A 22,488-nucleotide genomic window follows, 5' to 3' on the forward strand; every position below is an offset into this window, starting at 1 on the left:
ATTCCGCAAAAAGAAAGATGAGGGGCTGAGACTGTGTACTGATTATCGTGGAATAAATGCTGTGTCCATGTCAAATGCGTACCCCTTCCCTTTGATCAGAGACTTGCTCAGTGTGGTGGCGCAAGGGAAATTTTTTTCAAAGCTGTATCTAAAAGATGCTTACTTCCGAATCAGAATAAAGGAGGGGGATGAATGGAAAACTGCCTTCAATACCCCCTTGGGACAATTCGAATATCTTGTGATGCCTTTTGGCCTACATCGGGCGCCAGGTGTGTTTATGAATTTAATTAATGAAGTGCTGCATGAATACCTGTACAAAGGAGTGGTTGTTTACCTAAATGATGTGTTGATTTATTCTCCTGATAAAGAATCCCATGTGGAATTGGTCAGAAAGGTGCTGACTGCTTTAAAAAAGCACAAACTACCAGTAAAATTGTCTAAATGTGAGTTCCATAAAGAGGAACTGGACTTTTTGGGATACCAAGTCTCACATCAAGGACTTAAAATGGACCCGACAAAAGTACAAGCCATAGTAGGGTGGGAACCCCCCAAAACGAGAAGACAATTGTAGTCATTTCTGGGGTTTGCTAACTTTTACCGGGCCTTCATAAAGAACTTTGCCCAAATCGCTCTTCCACTAACAGACTTGCTAAAAACCAAGGGGAAGGGAACACAAGGAAAAAAACCTAGTGCTAAATTGAATTCGACTGGAGAATGCCAGGAAGCTTTTGAAAAGCTGAAAAAACTTTGTTTCGGAACCGGTTCTACAGCACCCAGATGAGAGCCGAAAATTTGTGATTCAGGTTGATGCTGGTGACACCGCCATGGGAGGGGGGGTGTCCTCCTACAACTAAATAAAGAGGGGAAATAGTAGCCCATATATTTCAAAAAAATTCTCTGAAACTGAATGCAATTGGGAAAAATAATCTTTTGCGGTGAAATTTGCACTCACCACTTGGCGACATTGGTTAGAAGGGGCTAAAGTACTTTTTGAAGTATGGACTGATCACAAAAACTTAGAAGCATTACTCACCCCCCATAGACTGAATGCCAAACAGTTAAGGTGGGTGGAATTCTTTACAAATTCAACTTCACGTTGAATTACCTCACTGGCTGATCAAATTTCCTAGTGGACACACTTTTGCACATGCCCCAACATGACAACCAGAAGGAAGAGATAATTGATACACTTTTCTCACCAGCTCAATTGGGAGGAGCGGTGATGACATGCAACCAAGCTGCAAAAACACAAAGCAGCATGAAACCTGATCTCTCGGAATGGGGAGAGAGAATAAAAGCTGAAACAGAAAGGGAGGGAGGAAATGTGCCCAAAGCAGAACTGAAACAAGAGGGAGATGATACAGAATGGGCAAACTATATGTCCCAGCCAGTTTAAGGAAAGAAATTATACAACAATGTCATGATGCCAAAACAGCTGGACATTTGGGGTACCTTAAAACCCTACATTTAGTAAAAAGACAGTTTTGGTGGCCAGTTATGAGAAAAGATATTTCTCAATATGTATCCTCCTGCCAAGTGTGTATAATGGGAAAACCTAGGAGGGGAAAACCCCCTGGACTATTGCAACCCTTAGAAACCCCTCCTAGACCGTGGCCTATGATTTCAATGGACTTTATCACTGATCTTCCCCCCTTGAAAGGATGTCATTTTAGTAGTGATGGATCTGTTTTCAAAACAAGCTCATTTCATTCCTTGTACTACAATCCCTACAGCTAAAAAACTAGCCAGCCTGTTCATAAAACATGTGGTCAAACTGCACTCCTTTCTTAATAAGGTAATATCCGACAGAGGTCCACAGTTCGTTGCCAACTTCTGGCAGGAGTTTCTCAAAATTACTGGAATTGAACAAGGGCTTAGCTCCACCTATCATCCCAAGAGCGACGGACAATCTGAACACACAAATCAAGTGCTGGAACAGTTTTTAAGATGCTACATTAACTATCAACAAGATGATTGGATTGATTTTCTTGATTTTGCCGAATATGCATATAACAACTCAATACACAGCTCTACAGGAGCAACCCCTTTTAAAATAGTACATGGATATGAGGGAAATGCCTTGCCTTTTGCTACAACCCCTGGATTCTAACAGCCAGGAGATCTAGAGGAATGGTGGACAATTTTAACTTCCCAATGGGGAATCATCCAAAAGACTTTGAACAAAGCAAAAGAGGGCTATAAAAATTTGCTGACAGAAAACGTTCTGAACAATGGAAACTACAACCAGGAGACTTTGTATACATTTCCACCAAAAACATTAAAGGAGAACAACCTAGCAAAAAATTGGGGTGGAGGTATTTAGGACCTTTTCCTATAAAGAAATTAATCAACGAAGTAAGTGTAGAAATTGAGCTCCCCAAGAATTTAAGACAAATCCATCCAGTATTTCATTTCAGCCTTCTGAAAAAGGATCCCACACCTGACCAGTGGCATCCAGAACGGGGCCCCCCACACCCAATGCTGGTGGATGGACATATCCATTATGAAGTGAAAGAAATCCTGGATTCTAAAATAAAACACAACAAACTTTTCTACCTAGTCAGGTGGAAGGACTTTGATGAATCTTACAGGGAATGGGTAGAACACTCCCATATGAATGCACCTAGACCTGTTTCAAACTTCCATAAACGTTATCCTGACTAACCTGGCCCTTGAAAAGAGGGGCCATCTTTAGGGAGGCAGAATGTCATGTCTGAACCCCATCCATGCCAATGCTAATGCTGACCTGTTGTTCTGAATCAATGTTTCATGCTATAACTTGATGTCATGTTGCCAATGTCATAACTGTTTCTTTCACAGGCTTACTGCAGGTGCTTTATCTAACGGTCTGCAGAAACATTAAGTGCTTCTGACCTTGTAGACTGCTCACTCCCATGCACTGCTATGTCTTGACTTTGACCTTTTGCTTTCTCAGTGTCTCGACTTGATGGTATAAATATGCAAGATGTTCTCATACAAGTTCGCGCCAAAAGTCCTGTTTACTGTTGGGAGGGGGAAGGAGCAAACGTGTAGGTTAAGAGAAAGGATTTCCTATTCCTGTTACTATTCCTGTCAATCTTGCTTTTCCTGCTTAGATGCTTACCTTGCTTCTGTGTAATCCTATGGACATATATATGGAAATGATTTGATTTCTGAGTAAAACCATTTAACCAGGAGCCTGGACTTCTTGTTGCAATGGTACAGGGATCTGTCTGCCATATACTGTCATCCATAACTTGACAACACAATACTTTTAACATGTGTTCTTCACATGTTGGGAGATGCAATGTTAGCCAGGAAGCATAGTTTTAAATGACAGAGCCCGTGGAGATCGCTCCGGATGGGATGGATTCTCTTACAGCCCTCCACTGCCTCTGGTGTCTCCCCTTCTGGAGCCTTTGCCCTGCCAGGGATCAGTTAATGCAAAGTTTTAAGCAGTGAGGGAGGCAAGGCAAAAGCTCTAGAAGGAGAGACAGTCTGGCACGCCAGAGGTGGTGGAGTGCTGTGAGAGAATCTGTCCCTTCTGAAGTAATCTCCACTGGCTCTGTCTTTCAAAACTACACTTCCCGGCTAACATTGTGTCTCCCGGCACTTGACGGACATGCGCCCCAGCATCTCATGTAGAGAGGCTGGCCTAGACTTGCAAACGTATGCAGAGTAGTTACTCAAAATCCGCTAAAATCAATCAACAGACGTAGGCTGGTCTAACCAACTAACTCTTTTGCTTGGGCCAGTTTGATGCTCTGAAGATAAGTTTGATGACTGTGAATTAAAGCTGCAATCCTGAGGACACTTTCTTGGGAGTCGGCCCTTCTGCATAACAGCTTCTGAGTACAGCTGCTTAGCCTTGTTCCCATATTGTTCTAAGGCAGGTGTGAGGCTTTTTTGTGTAACAGGGAATGAAAAAGGCAGTGTGGATCTTTCTGTTTTACAAGTGTTCTTTTGCAATGTATTGCTATATAAGATGGTGAAGTTTTGATACAGTGAAAGTAAATTTAAATTGATTTATAAGAAGATGATGAGTTAAATTCTTTAACTGCAAAATAGTAAAGAGTCCCATAGCACCTTTAAGACTAACCAACTTTATTGTAGCATAAGCTTTCGAGAACCACAGCTCTCTTCGTCAGATGCATCTGACAAAGAGAGCTGTGGTTCTTGAAAGCTTATGCTACAATGAAGTTGAAGCTTTCAATGCATCATCAGATGCATCAGACGAAGAGAGCTGTGGTTCTTGAAAGCTTATGCTTACAACAAAGTTGGTTAGTCTTAAAGGTGCTATGGGACTCTACTATTTTGCAACTACATACTAACACGGCTAACTCCTCTGATTCTTTAACTGGTGCTCTCCATGCCGGCTTGTTCAGGCTTCTCTGCTTAGGGACGGTGGTCTGCCTACAGGTCTCCCCCCTTCTCTTCTTTGAATGCCCGCCAGCGTGGAGGTTAGAGCACTGGACTAGGATGTGGGAGGCCCAGGTTCAAATCCTCGCTCTGCCATGAAGCTGCCTGGTCTTGGGTCACTCTCCTGTCAGCCTAACCTACTTTACAGGGTAGGTTGAATGAGGGAGGGGGGGCAATATATGGCCACCCTGAACTCCTTCTCTGAAGGGTGGGATTAAAAAAGCACTAAATAAATAAATGGTTGACCAAGTCTTAACATTCTCCTGCCCCTTTCTCCTGACATGAAGTGGAGAAGGGGAGAAGGTTCTAAGCCATTTTGAGTTTCCACTGGGCAGAAAAAAGGGGTGTAAGTGGAGTAAAAAAAAATATAGCCTCGAAGGTTCCCCCCCCCCCCGCCAATGTTAACTGATTTGCCACTTCTGTCTGTTTATCTAATTCATTTTTATCCCTGCCCTAGTTTTCCCTTTCTCATTTTTTCTTTGCAACAACTCTGTGAGGTAGGTTATGCAGAGAAAGTGAGATTGACCCAAGGTGGCCCAGCAAGCTTTATGCAAGAATAGGAATTTGAACCCAGGGCTTCCTAGTCCAGGGGTCTACAACCCTTTGGGGCCAGAGGGAACCTCTGAAATTCTGAGATGGGGTGGTGGGTGCAACCACAAAATGGCTGCCATGGAAGGTGAGCCAGAGGAGTTGGCCGCGCTAGTCTGTCGTTGCAAAATAGTAAAGAGTCCAGCAGCACCTTTAAGACTAACCAACTTTATTGCAGTATAATCTTTCAAGAACCACAGCTCTCTTTCACAGATGCATCTGACAAAGAGAGCTGTGGCTCATGAAAGCTTATGCTACAATAAAGTTAGTTCGTCTTAGAGGTGCTATTGGACTTTTTACTATACACAGAGGTGGCTCAAGTGCAGGGGAGAAGAGAGATGATTTTAAAAATACACTGGTAAAGAAGAGAGAACACCAGAATGAAACCAACATTGTGATGACAGCTGCAACCGAAATGACATAATTTAAAACTGCACATCCAACTGGATCTCCAGTGGCCAATCAGAAGGCCTAATGGGCCCTACCTAACCCCACCGACTTTCTAAGAACACTTGGAGGGTGCCAGGAAAGGTGTTGATTGGGCACCAAGATTGGGGCACCCATCTTAGTGCAACCATTGTACTATACCGGTTCTCAGTCGAGGTAATAAAGGCCATAGCCCTCTCAGACAGCAGACAGCATACTTGATCCAGCAAGGCAGCAGAATTAGGGGGTAGACTGGACTGTACCACTTCAGACTGCAACCGGAGGACTTTCTTTTTTCAAACTTCTTCCACATTAATAATTCCTTGCCCAAACTAGTATAGATGGTCTAGAACCTTTCTCCTTGCTGTGCCAAGATACATAATCTGCTGGGAATTTTTTATAAGAATGTGATTGTGACTTCCCCTCCACACAGACCAAAGCAATGCATGCCATTTACTGCCTCATAATTTTACTATCTAATTTTTGCTCTGTGTGTATGGATTTTGTCTGTTTGCCTGTCTGTCCATCTGTCTGTTTATTATTTAAAACATTTTATGCCTCCTTTCCACCCAGTTCAGGGTCCCCAAGGAGGTGAACAGTCAAAACATTAAAACCAGTTTTTAAAATGCGTTTTATATTATGCATTTCAGCCTCACTGAATCCATGGAACTGATTTCCGTACAGCCATGCCAAGGATGGGGCTGAAATTGAGCCAGCACACCTCCCACCTTCCCTCCCTTCAGTTCCTCACTCCTTTTTAATTTCGTCTGGCAAAATTTCCCCACTAAGCATTATTTAGAGGCCGGCCCACATGTTCTGTTACTTTGTTTTGGGGGTGGCGGGCGGGGGAACGGTCCCAGGCTTGCCTTCAGTCTTTCCCTTTTTGTCCTTGAGGTTTGAATCCGCATGTTCATTTCTCATTCCAGAGCCAAATCGAAAAACGGGGGCAGATCGTTGCGAGAGAGGCTAGAAAAAATCGGTTTGAATTTACCAGCCGGCAGGCGCAAAGCAGCAAATGTCACTTTACTCACCTCCTTGGTGGAAGGTAAGCAAGATCTCTGTCTGTCTCCACCCCACTGCAGCAAGCCTCTGGCTGTTCTTAAGGGGGCAAAGTCTTGACATTTTGAAAAGTTTCCTGGATTGAATGGAAATCTTTGCAGTGAGGGCACTGGCAAGGACCTATTGGTGGTGCAGAAAAGGGAGGATGGAGGAATGTCTTAAACAGACATACAGATCGGGCTACATCTTGGTCTGTAGTTCGTTTTTAATTCCTGTTGTCACCACCATTACCTTTCAGGACTGCACACTGATGCATACGGACTGCAAAATGGGTTCTCTTGAACCTGTAAACAAAAGCCGTGAAATAACTTTTATTAAGACACAACACAGTGTGCAAGCTTTTGAGTTCTCCAGAACTCTTCATCTAGGAGTTAAGGGAGGTGGGTTGTTGGTTATGATCTCTTGTGTGCATCCTTTCCATATAGAATAATCTGTAGGCTTGAGTAGGTGCTGACATCATGGTGCCTTCTGCAAAGACAAAGTGGAGAGAGACTTTTTTATTTTTACTGTCCAGCCTGAGGAAGAGTTCTGGAGACCCCCCAAAATTTCACATTGTTTTGTGCTGTTTTAGTAGGTCTTAATAAAAGGAATCATATGATGTTTGTATGGGGTGGGGTAACAGGATGACCTGGAACCATCAACTATTGAACTCAAGTGGGATGAGAGACTATGATGCAGTGATCAGCTTGTCAGACTAGAGTCTGGGAGAGCCAGGTTTGATTCCCCGCCCTGCCATGGAAACTTGCTCAGTGACTCACTCTCAGCCCCACCTACCTCACAGGGCTGTTGTGAGGATAAAAATGGAGGAGATGAGAACAATGCAAGCCCCTTTGGGTCCCTATTGGGAAGAAATCTGGGTATGCTTGAACTAAATAAATACATTTATGTTGCAGTGGAAATGCTTCTGGTTGGGCAATACATACTGTGAGCAGTTACAGAATTTCATTAATATGATTTTAGGAGGGTAGTCATATTGGTCTGTAGTAGAAGAGTAAGATTCAGGTCCAGGAGCACCCTAAAGACCAACTAAATTTCCAGGACAGGAGCTTTCAAGAGTGAGACTCTCAGAAGCAATCCCCCCTGGAAATCTAATTGGTCTCTAAGGTGCTACTGGACCTGAATATAGATCCAGAGGAGTTAGCCATGTTAGTCTGTAGTTGCAAAATAGTAAAGAGTCCAGTAGCACCTTCAAGACTAACCAACTTTATTGTAGCATAAGCTTTCAAGAACCACAGCTCTCTTCGTCAGATGCATCTGATGATGTATCGAAAGCTTCAACTTTGTTGTAGCATAAGCTTTCGAGAACCACAGCTCTCTTTGTCAGAAGATGCATCTGATGAAGAGAGCTGTGGCTCTCGAAAGCTTATGCTACAATAAAGTTGGTTAGTCTTAAAGGTTCTACTGGACCTGAATATTATTCCATTAGGAATTTTGAAATTAATGAAAAGCAGAATGGATGGCCAGAATCCAAGAAGAACCACAAGCCCAATACCATTATTAGGAGTAAACATGGCGTTTTTGTGAGTTTTGCAGTTGCATAGGACTCATCTTCAGGTTGGATAATTTTTTTAAAAAATCAACAGTTCATTTTCAGCCATACTTAAAATGCTAACAGAGAGACCTTTTTACATGTTAACTGTCCGATCCTTTTCATGGAAGCAAGTCTCACTGTGTTTAGAGTTCGAACTGACTCCAAAGTAAGTGTACATAGATTGCAGTCTGATTTGGAACCTAAGAGAGTTCAAGCATATAGAAAGGCATGCTAGGAACATTTTTCTGTCTGGAAATAAAAAAGCTAGCTGATGTTTAAATCGGTCTCTGGCATTACTAAGGTCCCTTTGCAAGTTAGAGAGCAGATACAAACATGGCATTCTGATATCAATAAAGCTGCAGGCCAGCTGTGGGAAAACACCACGTGCAAAATCAGTAGAAGCCAAATTGGTTGGTTTTCCTTATAACCCACACATTGCAGACTTTGGAACCACAGCTGGTGAAGGGCGATCTGCTGTCAGCCCTTGGGAAGCCTTTTGGGGAAAAGCCAAGCTGTACTTACTCCAGAAGCAAAGAGCTAAGGTTTGTTGAAATTAGTAATCTGGTTGGATTTATCAGGGCTTTTTTTCAGCGGGAATGTGGTGGAACGGAGTTCCGGCACCTCTTGAAAATACTCGGCAGTAGCACATGAAAATAATATTATTTCAAAGAATCCCATGTGTTTCTCCCTCATTTTCCTCTTGAGAATTTTGCTACCTCTTTTCCCAGAAAAAAACCCTGGGATTTATCATGATTTCCTGGCTCTGAAACAATGTTCCACAATCCATGCCAGTTTCAAGGTAGCCAGGTCATGAAGAAGGATGACATACCACAGCTTGTCAAGGAATGAGCATTGCAAATTAACTGCTAAGACACCAAGTGCCCTGGGGGGGGGGGGCGGTGGAAGCAGGGAATTAAAAGCATATGGTTTGTTGTTCAGGAAAGAAGACACACAAGCCCTTATGAGATGAGTAGTAACCATTTTGCAGCTGATAACTCTGAAGAGGTTATCAGTGAAATCCTAAACAGAGTGACTCCAGTCTAAGCCCTTTGGGCTTAGATTGAATCATTCTGTTTAGGATTTCACTGTATGTTTCTGAGCATCATTCCAAGTGCTGTTTATATAAAGGGTTTTAAAAAAATGATTTTTCTTTATGAAGGGCTGAAATGGATGGCCCAGTCTAGGCCAGGATAGCCCAATCTCATCAGCTCTCAGAATCTAAGCAGGGTTAGCCCTGGTTAGTACTTGGATGGGAGATGACCAAGGAAGTCCATGGTCAGTGCGTGGAGGCAGGCAATGGCAAAACACCTCTGAACATCTCTTGCTTTATAAACCCTACTGGGTTGCCATGAGTCGGCTGTGACTTGATGGCACTTTCCACCACAAGAGACTGGGGAATGGAACTAGAAAATCTGTACTTTCTACCCACTATAATTTTGCTTACAAAGCTGTTTCTTGTTTTTAAGACAGATTGCATTGGGTTGGATCCAACCTGCTTTTCCAGAGGTGTAAAAGGAGTGCAGGGGTCTCTTGGACCACCCAAAAGGCTGTTTGGGATTGAGAGACCTGCATGGAAAAAAGCCATATGGAACAGGGAAAGGAATGAAGTGAGGAATGGAGGAATGAGGTGGGAAATGAAGTGAATGGAGCAGCAAAGGAATGAAGTGAGATTGAGCAAAAGAGCCGGCTGCATCCAGCTCACCAAACCCTATTTGTGACTTGATTCCTTTATTGTAACTTGCCTCAAGCCCCCAAGTAGAAAGGTGAAATAAAAACACTTCTAATTAATAAAGTATCTAAATATACCAGTTTGTTGTAGTGGTTAAAAGCAACAGGACTCTAATCGGGAGAGATGGTTTTGATTCCCCACTCCTCTGCTTGAAGCTAGCTGGGTCCGTCACAGCTTTTCAGAGCTCTCTCAGCCCTACCCACCTCACAGGGTGATTGTTGTGAGGATAATAATAACACACTTTGTAAACTGCTCTGACTATGGCATTAAGTTGTCCTGAAGGGCGGTATATAAATCGAACGGTATTATTATTATTACATTTTAGTCTGCCCTATAGTAATTGGCACTTGTTACTATTTTATCTCTCTAACAATATGGATTTTAAAATATATATTCTGTGTTGCTTGTCTGCAGCCAAAGGGTTTCATTCATCAAGGGAGGGAAAGGAGGTTGATGTCTTTCCTTGTAAGCAAGGCTGGATCTACGGTTGCCGGCGCCCGGTGCAACCCTTGTTTGGCTGCCTGCGCGCGCGCACAGTGCGTGTGTGCGCTCCCAGCACAGTGTGATGATGGCGTGCACTGGGGCGGCCAGCTTGCTGTGCAGGCGGCTGAGCGGTGGGCTAGGAGGCCCTCCGCGCGGCTCGCCTGCCCCGTGCTGCCTGCCCGGCAAGCTGGCTGCCCCAGCGCATGGTGTGCAGCAGAACTGGCGGTGGCGACGGCGGCGGCGCTGGGGTGGCAGGCTGGGAGGTCCTGCACATACGGCAAGTCAGCCGCCCCATCAGCGGGGCAGGTGAGGGCTTCCCAACCCTGTGCTCAGCCTCCTGCATGGCAAGCCAGGGCGCGCTCCGGCTAGCAGCTGCACCCGGCGCCCCCTCTTTGGTGATGCTGGCGACAGGCTACCCCCCTCGATCCAGCCCTGCTTGTAAGGGTCGTATGAGGAATAAAGCGCCTCTAGTGATGGTTGGCCCTGACATGGATGGCCCAAGTTAGCCCAGATTTTGGAAACTAAGCAGAGTTGGCCCTGGTTGATACTTGGATGGGAGACTGCCAAGGAAGTCCAGGGTTGCTACGCAGAGACAGGCAATGGCAAACCACCTCTGTTTGTCTCTTGCCTTGAAAACACTACAGGATCACTGTCAGTTGGCTGTGATTTGTTGACACTTTGTACACAGTGTATGTAGCCTCATAATGTTCTCCCTCCTGTTCCCTTCAAAATAAAGTGTTATTAGACCAATTATCATTTGTTGGAATCGCTGAGACCAGCAGTACAGTCCTACATAGAGTAGGAACCCTTTCAAGCCTACTGAAAGCAAGCAGCTTAGACTGTGGGATCTCTGCATAGGATTGCACTGGAAATCTGATAGAAAAGAGAATATGTGGAGTATATTGTGAAAAGCATTGAGACCAGCAATTTAAGTACACCTGACACAGGAAACCATCCAGTGAGGCAACAGGACAAAAAGGTGAAAGGAAGACCGAGAGATGGCAGAGAAATAAGATGGGGCAGTTGCCCACACCCCAGCCCCTATTTGCAGGAAGGGTGTTAGAAGAAGTGACACAAACAGAAGTGATGAGACAACATTGTGGGACTGTTGGACAAAATTAAAAACTAGCAGATCACCAGGTCTGGATGGCATACAACTGAGGATTCTTTAGGAACTCAAATGCAGTTTGTATCGTAATAATTATTTTCCAAGTATTGTTAAAATGATAGAACATTATAAAGTTGCAAATACAGCCCCAATTTTTGGAAAAGGGTTCTAGAGAAGATCCAGGAATGACAAGCCAGTTGGCCAAACCTAAGTTGGTAGGGTCTGTCATTAAATGTAGCCTTATCAAGTGTACAGAAAAATGAGTGGACTAGTGGTAGAGAAACTTTAGAGATAATGGAAGGAGACATCTGCCCTCGATCCTTTTCAATCTGCTTTCAGGTCTGTGTTTGGGACAGAGTCATCTTTAGTGGCATTTGAGGATGATTGCTGTCTTCAGATGGTCTCTGCTGTTGTTAGATCTGTCAGTAGCCTTTGATATTGTGGACCATTCAGTATTACTGAGGAACCTGGAGGGATCTGTGATGAGATGGTTCTTCTGGTCTCTTTATTATCAGGCCACTCAGAAAAGGTTACAGAGGGAGATGCTCACACGGGGGAGATGCCATGAGCCTCCCATAATATTTAATATCTATGTAAGTTCCTCTTAACGTCGTCCACAGTTTTGGAGTACGTTGTCATAATTTCAACCATCTCCAGCTATATATTACTCTGAATAAGCCACCGGCAGCAGCTGTCTCTGTCCTGGTCCAGTGTCTGAGTGCGGTCGTCAAGTGGCTGAAGGAGAACAAACCAAAGCTGAATCCAGATAAGATGGAAGTGATGCTGAATGGAAGAGTCCCTGCTCTTGTTCTTCCTACCATTGATGTTCTTTGGGGTTGTTCAGCTTTGGAAACTGCTGCTGTGCAAAATGCAGCAGCCTGTTTGTTTTGGAGGGCTAGTCAACACAACTGTGTTGCTTCTATCCTAAGGTCCTTACCCTGGCTACCAGTTAGTTTCTGGATCCAATTCAAGGTGTTGGTGCTTAGCTTTAAAGGCCTTCATGATTGTTAGTCCACATGCTTGGATGACCACCTCTCCTCCCACATTTCAGTTTAGCAGGGTCTAAGGCAAGTTCTGCAACAGTCTTGGCTATTTTGTTTGTTTCAGTGGCCACCCAGTGCTTCTGGAGGAGCCTCCCAGAAGAGCTCAGGGTTGCTTCTGCTTTCCTGGCTTTCTAGCAAGGCTCCAAAACAGAGCTGTTGTAACAACAACAACATTGGATTTATATACCGCTCTTCAGGACAACTTAACACCCACTCAGAGTGATTTACAATGTTGTTATTATCCCCGCAGCAATCACATGTGAGGGGGGTGGGACTGAGAAAGCTCCAAGAAGCTGTGACTGACCCAAGGTCACCCAACTGGCTTCAAGTGGAGGAGTGGGGATTCAAACCCGGTTCTCCAGGTTAGAGTCCCGGCACTTTTAACCACTACACCAAACTGGCTACCAAACTGTAGAGAGCTTTGGAGGCAGCTTGGTCAAAGGGAGAATACCTTTCGGGGGGGGGGGGAGTTCTTTTTAGACTGTTTTTTAATTTTCTTTTTGTTTAGTGTTTATTCAAATTGTTTTCTATCTACCATGGATCCTGAGATGTTCAGGAGGAAAGTGTGCATGTAAACATTTTAAATAGATGAATAAAATGTCTGTGGAGGAAGAATTACTAAGGCTTCTGTAAATAGAAATCTTGTCTCAGCAAATCTTTTGAATTCTCTGCAGAAGATAAGAAACTCATGGACACAGGCGGTTTGGAGGTGATGGTGGAAAGTGCCATCAAGTCATAGCTGTCTTAAGGTGATTGGTGACCCCTGCTGGGTTTTCAAGGCAAGAGACTAACAGAGGTGGTTTGCCATTGCCTGCTGCTGCATAGTAACTCTGGTCTTCCTTGGATGTTTCCCATCCAATTACTAACCAAGGCTGACCCTGCTTAGCTTCTGAGATCTAAGGAGACAGAGCTTGCCTGGGCAAGGATGATTTGGTGGACTTTAAATATTTGGATTCTAGAAAGCTTTTAACAAAATTCCTCATCAAATGAGGAAAACAAACAATGATTCGTATTGGGGAAAGGGCTGTTTAATTTGTTCATAAATGATCCGGAATGGGGGGTGGGTGGGAGTGCAGGGAGCAACAAGATACCCAGGTTGGCTGGTGACACCTCCTTTTTCATCATGGTCAGAACCATACCAGATTGCAAAGAATTCCAAAAGATCTTTGCAAAGTGGATGAGCAGGTGACAGTGTGACAAATGAGGTTCAATATAAATGACAATTTTACATGTTAGATGGGAAAATCTTAAAGTTATAAATACACTGATGGGTCTGAAGCGGTAACTAGGAAAGGAATCATGACTGTGACACAGTTTGATGAAAATACTGGCTCAATGTGAAGCAGTGGAGGAAAAATCAAAATCTGTCCTAGGTGTCAGGCTATGGCGGGAGCTGCTTCTTCACTCTCTGTGGGTTGTATATCCAAATCCATTGAAACCTCTTCTGCTTCTAAGCCTTTTTCCGGTTGATCGCGTTTTGGAATTCCACGTCCCCTGCTGGCCCTTGGGGCCGGGATGGGGCAAGTAGGAGTAGGGGCGGCGGTCACCGGTATGCAAGATAGGCATTGAGCTGTAAAGTGTCCACTTCTTCTGCATTGTAGGCATAGTCCTTGTCGCCAACGAGTGTCTCTTGCTCTGCGACTTGGGGGACCCGCTCACCCCCCTTTGGGTACTACCGGTGTTCTTCTTGCCCCTAATGCTTGTTGTTGCTCTACTAGTCTTACTTGTTGTATGCGATTTTCAACTTCGCAGGCCAATTGTATCCAGCCTAACAATGTTGGTGGGTCATCTTGCATTACGGCTCGATCTAGCAGTCTGGGATTCATGCCTCCTTTAAACATTACAATTTTGGTCCCTTCTTCGCAATGGGGGCATTTGGCATCTAGTTGTCGAAATTTGGCCGCATATTCTCGGATTGGTTGTGTACCTTGCCATAAGGTCTGTAATTCTGTGCGGGAACGATCTTCTTCAAGGGGATCTTCGTATTGGGCTTGTAGCGCTGTCATAAAACTTTGTAAAGTGTCTAGTTCAGGAGCGCCAGAGTCGTATAACGTTACATACCACTCGGCTGCTTTGCCTTTCAGTCTCGACACCAGGTGATGAATTCTACTTTCCTCGTCCGGAAAAAGGTGTCCCCAATGGTTAAAAAACTGGAGTGCTTGTACTACGAAGAATCCCAGCTTTTGCGTATCGCCATCAAAAGTGGCTTCCAGTTTAATCCATCCCCACGGTAACTCAGGCTCCCTCCGTCTGTCTGGCTGTATTGGCCACGGGGCTGGTGGGGGCCCAGGTGGCATCAGCCCCTGCATCAGTCCTCTGGGAATCCCTTGTGGCCGAGGTCTGGGCGCGCTTCCGGGCAGCGGGGCTCGCGGAATCTGCCCTGGAGGTCCCGGTGGGAGACTTCCTGGACGTGGTTGGGGAGCCGGAGGGACTTGCATAGGAGGAGGCGGCCTCGGCGGAGGTGGTTGCTGGGGCACCACCTGTCTAGGAGGTACCTGAGGAGGAGGTGGAGGAGGCACCTGTCTGGGAGGAGGAGGAGGCGGTCGCAGTTGTGGAAGAGGTGGTGGCTGCGGTACAGTCTGAAGAGGAGGTGGTGATGGTGGGGCCTGCCACGGGGCCGTTCGAACCGGCGTCGGTTGAGTTGAGAGCTGTAGCATTTGCAGAGGGGTTGGTATTCTTTGTGGGATCAATGGCGACAGGGCCGGTGCCGCCGGTGTAGTCTGAGTTGGTGGCTGCTGCGGTCGAATCGGTGACGGCCCTACTCCTGACCCCGGAGTAGATTGGGTACCAACCGATACTGGGTCCCTCCTTGGTGCTTGTCCCTGCGCTACGGGTGGCACTAGCGGCGCTACTGTTTGTTCGGCTGCCGCTCTTGCTTCCCTCTGTTCTCTCACCAACACGCCAATAAAGTGGATGGCTTGGGCTATGTCCTCTTCCATCGCCCCCATTCTCTCTTCCATCCTGCGGTAATATTCTTGAACTTTGCGGTTCGCTTCCTCTTGCCCTTGTTCACTGGGTTCAGAGGGTTCTCGTGAACTCGGCGGGACATAGTCTGTGGGCCAAGGCCTCATCGGTCCTTCTGCTCCCCTGATTGGCCTCCATTCATGGTCCGTATTCCCAGTGTCATAGGGCCATATTGGACCTTCTACTCCGCCGCCTTGTAACATTTGCTCTTCCTCCATAGTCATGCTGGCCAAAATCCCTTTTGTTAAACCAGTAACAGCCGAAATTCCGGTATCCATTGCCTGGGCTCAATATTCCAATTGTTGGGTGCGCCCTTGCTCCCACGCTCTGGCTGAGTTCACGTCCGTATAATCCCAGCTCATGAGTTCATGTCGGGTGGTTTCCCAGTCCTGGATATCCTCGGCCCCTCCTCGGGGATCCCAGTCCTCCAGGCAGCCCACGTCTACGTCCCACTTATACCATGGTTGGGTGCTGGCGCGCGTTTCCTCTGGAGTGCGAGCTGCTCTTCTTAGATCCCATATAACGCTGGGTCCCTCCTGCTCCGTCGACCCGATGATGCATCTCACATCGATCATCGATCGGGAAAATATGGTGCCCGCTCTCCTCTCCCTCGCCTCTCGAGGCCGGGAGCCCCACTGCCGCGGTGTCGGCAGCAAAATCAAATGGTTCTCCCCGGTAGCTTTGCACACCTTTGGTCATGCGCCTGCTATGGTCGGGTCGGCCTGTTCCACCCCTCTGTCGGGCACAAACTCTGTTCGGTCGTCGGGAACAGGCGCCGCTCCTCCAGCAGGAGCAATGAAGGGTGCATCTGTGGGTACCTCCCCTGGATCCGGAATCTCCCCCGGTCCATTGTCTGGTACCAACGGTGTCGAATCGGGAAGTCCTCCCTCCTCCGTGCCAGGATTGGTTAGATCAATCAAGGCGTCCTCGGTATCCATCCTCCCTGGGTGACGGGTTGAAGACTTCAAAGGATTCCTAACAAAATGTCAGGCTATGGCTTTCCAGACACGATAGTCTGTCTAACTCCCATCTGCAAGAAGACAAGGTCTTTTGGTTTCAAAAGGTTTTATTTTGAAAGACAGCATTCAGGCCCAGACGACCATACTCTAGGATTTGAGATCCTAGCTGAACAAGGCATTGTTAGGAATGAGATACAGAATAGAAGTTGTTACATTTCACACTCTCAGAGCCCAGCCTCCCCCCAGAGTTCACATAGCAGGAGAGTTCTCGGTGGGAACACTAGTCAAGGTTGACTCAGTTTCCAGAAAAGATAAGACAGTGTCTTCTCCCATGGACTCGGCTCCTGGCAGGCGGTGCCTAGAGGGAAAAGAAGACTAAACAACTAAAGAATTAAACATGGCGTTAGGTTGCTTCCTGTCAGGCAATATACAAACAGATCCTGACACTAGGGATGCTTAGGAAGGGGACTGAAATCCAAGCAGTTGGTATCACAGTGCCCTTGTATAGATCTATAATGCAGCTGCATTTGGAATACTGTGTAGAGTTCTCACCACCTTATCTCGAGAGGAAGGAAGGAAGGAAGGAAGGAAGGAAGGGAAGGATGTTGTGATGTTAAAATATGTGCAGGGGAAGGGTAACTGAATCAAGGGTGTAAAGATCTTTCTAGACTAGGAAAGGTTAAGGAGTTGTGGCTTTCTAGTTTAGAGAAAATACATTGGGTGGGGTGAGACATAACAGAGGTTTATAAAGTTGTGCACGGAGTAGAGATCATGGCTAAAGAGAACTTTTCCTCCCTGTCCCATAACATTAGACCTTGGAAGCACCCACTGTAATTGATGGGCAATAGATCATCTGGTGGAATTTGCTAGTGTAAGATGTGGCGGTGGCCATCATGCAGCTGGCTTTAAAAGGGATTAGATACATTTACTGGAGATCGGTCCACCAATGGATACTAACCATGGGTATTAAAGGGAACCTTTGAGTTTGGGGTGAGGCTGCAACCTCTGACAGCCAGAGCTGAAAAGCGACAGCTGGGAAAGAAGCTGCCTTGCTTGTAGGCCTTCTGGGCATCTGATTGACTGCTGTGTGAAATATCATGGGTTTGATGGACCATTGGTCAGATCTTATGTGGTGGCTCTTAAAGTCTTAGTCGCTGTAGAGCTGGAGTTGCCTTCATATTTCCTCTTCCTCCTCTGGGCATAAACTACAGCACTTAGTTTGACAATGAAGGCAAGAAAGTGGAAAAGAAGTAGGCATTTAAAACTTGGTTCTCATATTTCTGTATGAAACTACGCATTCCCATGCCTCATTACTTAGAAGGAAGCCCCATTGCATATAACAGGACTTGCTCTTCCCGCTGAAAACTGCACAAAGCCGTAGACTTTGTGCCGTGATCTTCAGAGACATGGGATTTTTAAAAAGTGACAGAAGCTGCTTCAATCTTAATGAGGAGTTATAACGGCCCTGTACATAGCTCCTGTCCTGACCTGGACAGCCCAGGTGAGCCTGATCTCGTCAGATCCTAGAAACTAAGCAGGGTCAGCCTTGGTTAGTAATTGGATGGGAGACCTCCAGTGCTGCAGAGGCAGGCAATGGCAAGCCACCTCTGTTAGTCTCTTGCCATGAAAACCGCACCAGGGGTCGCCATAAGCTGGCTATGACTTGAGGGCACTCTACAGCACATAGATCCTAATTCTTTATGGAGCAAAAAATACATTTTTTTTTCATTCATACCCCACCTTTCTCCCCAATGGGGACCCAAAGCAACATATCTTTGTCTATCCTCTATTTTATCTTCACAACAGCTCTGTGAGGTAGGTTAGGCTGAGAGTGCATGACTGGCCCAAGGTCAACCAGCAAGCTTCCATGGCAGTGTGGGGGATTCGAACCTGGATCTCCCAGATCCAAGTTTGGGACTCTAACCTGAACACCACACTGGCTCTGATACAGATTCTAAGTTTTCAAAGTGAGGAGAAAAACAGATGGGGTGAGGTAAGGGTAACAAGGGGTGAATGCATGGAAAGTCAGATTAGCTTCATTTGACATGTGCTTAATGTTGATTTTAAACCATTTCCACATGAGTGAAGAACTGCAGCCTCCTTCTGAGCATCCAAGTTTTCCCTGTTTGCTGGAGAGCCAGTGGAGTGTAGAGGGTAGACAGCCGGACTAAGATCTGAGATACTGAGATACTGAGATTCAAATCCCCATTCTGCCAAAGAGCTTGCTGAGTGACTCCACCTACCTCACAGGGTTGTTGTAAGAATAAAATGATGGAGGGGGCACGAGGTAGGCTGCCCTAAGCTTCTTGGAGAAATGTTGGGATAAAAAATGTAATTAACTGTACTGAAAAGCACATTTTGTGTAATTTAAGCACATTCATTTGATAATAATAATAACAGTAACAACAACAATAATAGTGTTGTCAAGCTGCAAACAAGTTAAGGCAACTCTTTATGGGGTATTCAAGGCAAGAAATGAAGAGAGGTAGTTTGCTGTTGCCTTCCTTACCTGGATAGCCCGGGAGAGCCTGATTCAGTTAGATCTCAGAAGCAAAGCAAGGTCAACCTTGGTTAGTAATTGGATGGGAGACCTCCAGCGAAGACCAGGGCTGCAGAGGCAGTCAATGGCAAACCACCTCTGTTGGTCTCTTGCCATGAAGACCCCATCGGGGTCACCATAAGCCAAATATATTTGAGGACAGGATTTCATTTCATTTACTCTGCATAGCAACACTCAAGTCTTCTTTGGTAGTCAGTTGAGGCAACTGATAAGACTAAACACTATCATCCTGGCTCTCAATGGATAGATTATCGGCACAAGTTATATCATGTATGCACAGGTGGTGTTCTGGATTGAATTTTACGGTTACCATGGTTGCATGGTTGATCTGTGCACAGCACACCTTGTGACCTAGAAGTTATTCTCTCCAAGACCTTATGCGTGCAGCTGGCCCATTTTAAGTCAGGATGCCTTGAGCCTCGGATCTGCAGAACTGGAAAAAATGTGTAACTCTCTGCAGCCACATCTCAGTCAAAACACAGCCTTCCTATCTTCCTGGTCTGGGAAATGCACAAACTCTTGTCTCTTGGTTTGAGCATCTGCTGAACAAGAGGTCCGTGTAAATTGTGTTTCCCGTTTACTATTGCAAAAGAGCTGGAAGTGGGGGTGGACTTGTAGTTTTCAGATGTATATAGCTAGAAAAAAATATCTGACGCTTCCTACAATAAAGAGGAGGATGCACGATGCGTGTGCTCAGAGGTGTTCTCTTATTGTCCGTCTTGTAATTCATGGTTCCCCAATCTCGTTGAGCGTGTTAGCATTTTTAAAATTTTGAGAACAGGGAATGGTTGCCACCATAAAATGGCTGCCAAGGGGGGTGGAGCCAATCAGAAATTGCTGCCATACTGGGGCCAGTCATAAAATGCTGGAATTTACAAGGCAATCATTCTCCTGCTAGAAAGTTGGGTGTTTCTGGGTTCTCTTGCTTCAATGAGATGGAAAAAAGACTGATTCTTTGTTTAGGGAAAAAGATGTTTTGAGGAAGAAGTAAACGGGCAGCAGGAAATTCATTGATGGGTGCCCTGGTGCCCATGGGCAACATGTTGGGGGTCACTGCTGTAGTTCAGGACTGAGCCCCTCAAATTGATTAACAGGTTCTGAGACCAACACTTGGCTCAGAATGCTGAGAAACTGTCTCTGTCTAATCGCCTAAAGGTTCTCCATGTTTGATGGTTGTTGTGGGTTTTCCGGGCTGTATTGCCGTGGTCTTGGCATTGTAGTTCCTGACGTTTCGCCAGCAGCTGTGGCTGGCATCTTCAGAGGTGTAGCACTTCAGAGGTGTAGCACTTTTGGTGCTACACCTCTGAAGATGCCAGCCACAGCTGCTGGCGAAACGTCAGGAACTACAATGCCAAGACCACGGCAATACAGCCCGGAAAACCCACAACAACCATCGTTCTCCGGCCGTGAAAGCCTTCGACAATACATTGAACATGTTCTCCATGTTTGTCCATGTGTAACGTCATACAAAAGGCACATTGGTTGCTCCTTGTTCATGATAAAATGAGTGTTATGTGAATGTACTGAAATCTCTCCTATTGAAATCAGTAAAGTTTGAAATGACTTCAGTCCCTCATCGCCAATAAATCCATTGAGGAGTATAAGTCCTAATTATATGACCGGGTATCTCTGTCTATCCACTGCAAACTTCTGAAGCTGCTTCCTTCAGAATCCTTGGAATTGTAGTTTGATGAGTAAGCTGTCCGTTGTTGGGATTTTTAAAATTATGTTTTTTTAGAATAGGATTCTTTTTTTTATTGTCTGCCTGGTGTTGTTTTGTTGTTGGGAGCTGTCTCAAGCAGGTCTAGAGAGGTGGCATACACATAATCTAGATAAATAAATTAGCCCGGCTCCCTATGGTTGTTTAAAGTCCTGTAATGTGGGTAACGCCCTGAACTGTGTGTTTCCTTTTCCTACTTGGTCATCCTGCCCTTGAAGAGCTCAGCTGATGCAGCTAAATGCTACTTTTCCTTGTGGTGGGGGGTGAAATTATTTTTAAAAAGAAGTTTTCAACACCTTTTACCATCAGGGGCCCCAAACAATGTTTGGGATAAGGTAGTAAAGAGTCCAGTAGCACCTTTAAGACTAACCAACTTTATTGAAGCATAAGCTTTCTGAGAACCACCGTTCTCTTTGTCAGATGCATGGAGGGTATGAAGAAACTGGCCAGAGATATATAGGTGGTGAGGGGAGGGGGAGGTAGATGCAAATCAGTTGCGAAAGTCATGAAAGAGGTGGACTGCGCAATCCAGGCTGGGTGTGACCCCTCCCCTCCATAGCTGAATCTGAATGGAATGCCTGAAAGGCCGTTACTTCTGATAACGAGATAACCACCCAGAGTCTCTATTCAATCCAAGTCTGATTGAGTCAAATTTACATATGAATTCCAGTTTAGCAGCTGACATTTCAAAAACAGAATCCAAAAGGAAGCTTGGATTCCCTTTGTAGCCCCATATGCTACCCTGAACATCTTGAAGATAAGGCGAGTTTTAAAACGTACTGAATAAATATCACTTTTGATTTAGATGGGTTGCCAATATCCAGGTGGATATTGTGTATTATATTTATTGTTATTTATATATAAGAATTCATTGATATTAATATGTAAGAGGTGTTTATTCACTACATGCACTTGTCACTTTATAAACATATGTATGAATGACATTTTTTACTGTATTTCTCTGTATATACGATATTTCTCCAATGGTTGGGGTGTCCCCTGTCGGTTTCTGGGCTTATCCCCGGAGGAGCCTCTCTTTTGTGTTTGTAAATATGGAGGTGGGGGCTGGAGGTCTCCCAGAATTACAGCTGATCTCCAAACTACAGAGATCAGTTCCCCTGGAGAAGATGGCAGCTTTGGAGCGTGGGATGAATGGCGTCACATCTCTGCCAAGTTCTTTCCCCTCTTTAAATCCTACCCTTCCCTTAAAACTTCAGGAATTTCCCACCTTGGAACTGGCAACCCTAATTGAAGACTATACTTGCCTTGGCTAACCAAAACTGTTCACCTTTCCCCAGGAGAAGCTGTACATTTAGCTCGGGATTTTGGATACATCTGTGAAACGGAGTTTCCGGCCAAAGCCGTTTCGGAGTATCTCAACAGACAACACACGGACCCCACCGATCTCCACTCCAGGAAGAACATGCTGCTTGCCACAAAGTGAGTCATATTAAGCCAAGAGTATCCTCTGCTTCAGGGCTAGCATGTTTATACCTTTTGTCGTTCCACTTTGATGCATTGGCAGGCTTTCCTTTTTGCAGGGGAAGTAGAATGTAAATAGAATTCAACTTTTTAAAAAGCTGTGGATTTCATCCCAGGGATTTTAGAATTAGCAGATTAATTTTTGTAACATGCTTAGGTCAGCTGATATAGGCTGCTGCAGGTTTGTTTACACACACACACACACACACACACACACACACACACACACACACGTTTGTTTGTTTGTTTGTTTGTTTGTTCCGCCCTCCATATGAGTGGGCTCAGGGTGGATCACATCATTTAAAGCACAATAAAAGCTTAATTTCACACAATTTTACACAACATTCAAACACTGTAACAATTTTAAAACCGGTTTGTTAACAACACTATTACAGTTTCCAAGATGGCAGCATTTCCTGCTCAGCTATTTATTTGGTT

At 45.3% G+C, this 22,488-nt stretch overlaps 1 protein-coding gene across 3 annotated transcripts in view; it reads left to right on the forward strand.

Moving 5' to 3' along the window:
• Window positions 1-22,488, forward strand: part of TFAP2B (transcription factor AP-2 beta) — an 86,508-nt gene that overhangs the window by 33,711 nt on the left and 30,309 nt on the right. For all 3 annotated transcript variants that reach the window (XM_054995159.1, XM_054995151.1, XM_054995167.1), the window contains exons 5-6: window positions 6,339-6,457; window positions 21,867-22,008. In XM_054995159.1, coding sequence (XP_054851134.1) covers window positions 6,339-6,457; window positions 21,867-22,008 — 261 coding nt within the window. The remainder of the gene's footprint in view (window positions 1-6,338; window positions 6,458-21,866; window positions 22,009-22,488) is intronic.

Source organism: Eublepharis macularius, chromosome 1 (assembly GCF_028583425.1).
Source record: "Eublepharis macularius isolate TG4126 chromosome 1, MPM_Emac_v1.0, whole genome shotgun sequence".
NCBI classification, from domain to species: Eukaryota; Metazoa; Chordata; class Lepidosauria; order Squamata; family Eublepharidae; genus Eublepharis; species Eublepharis macularius.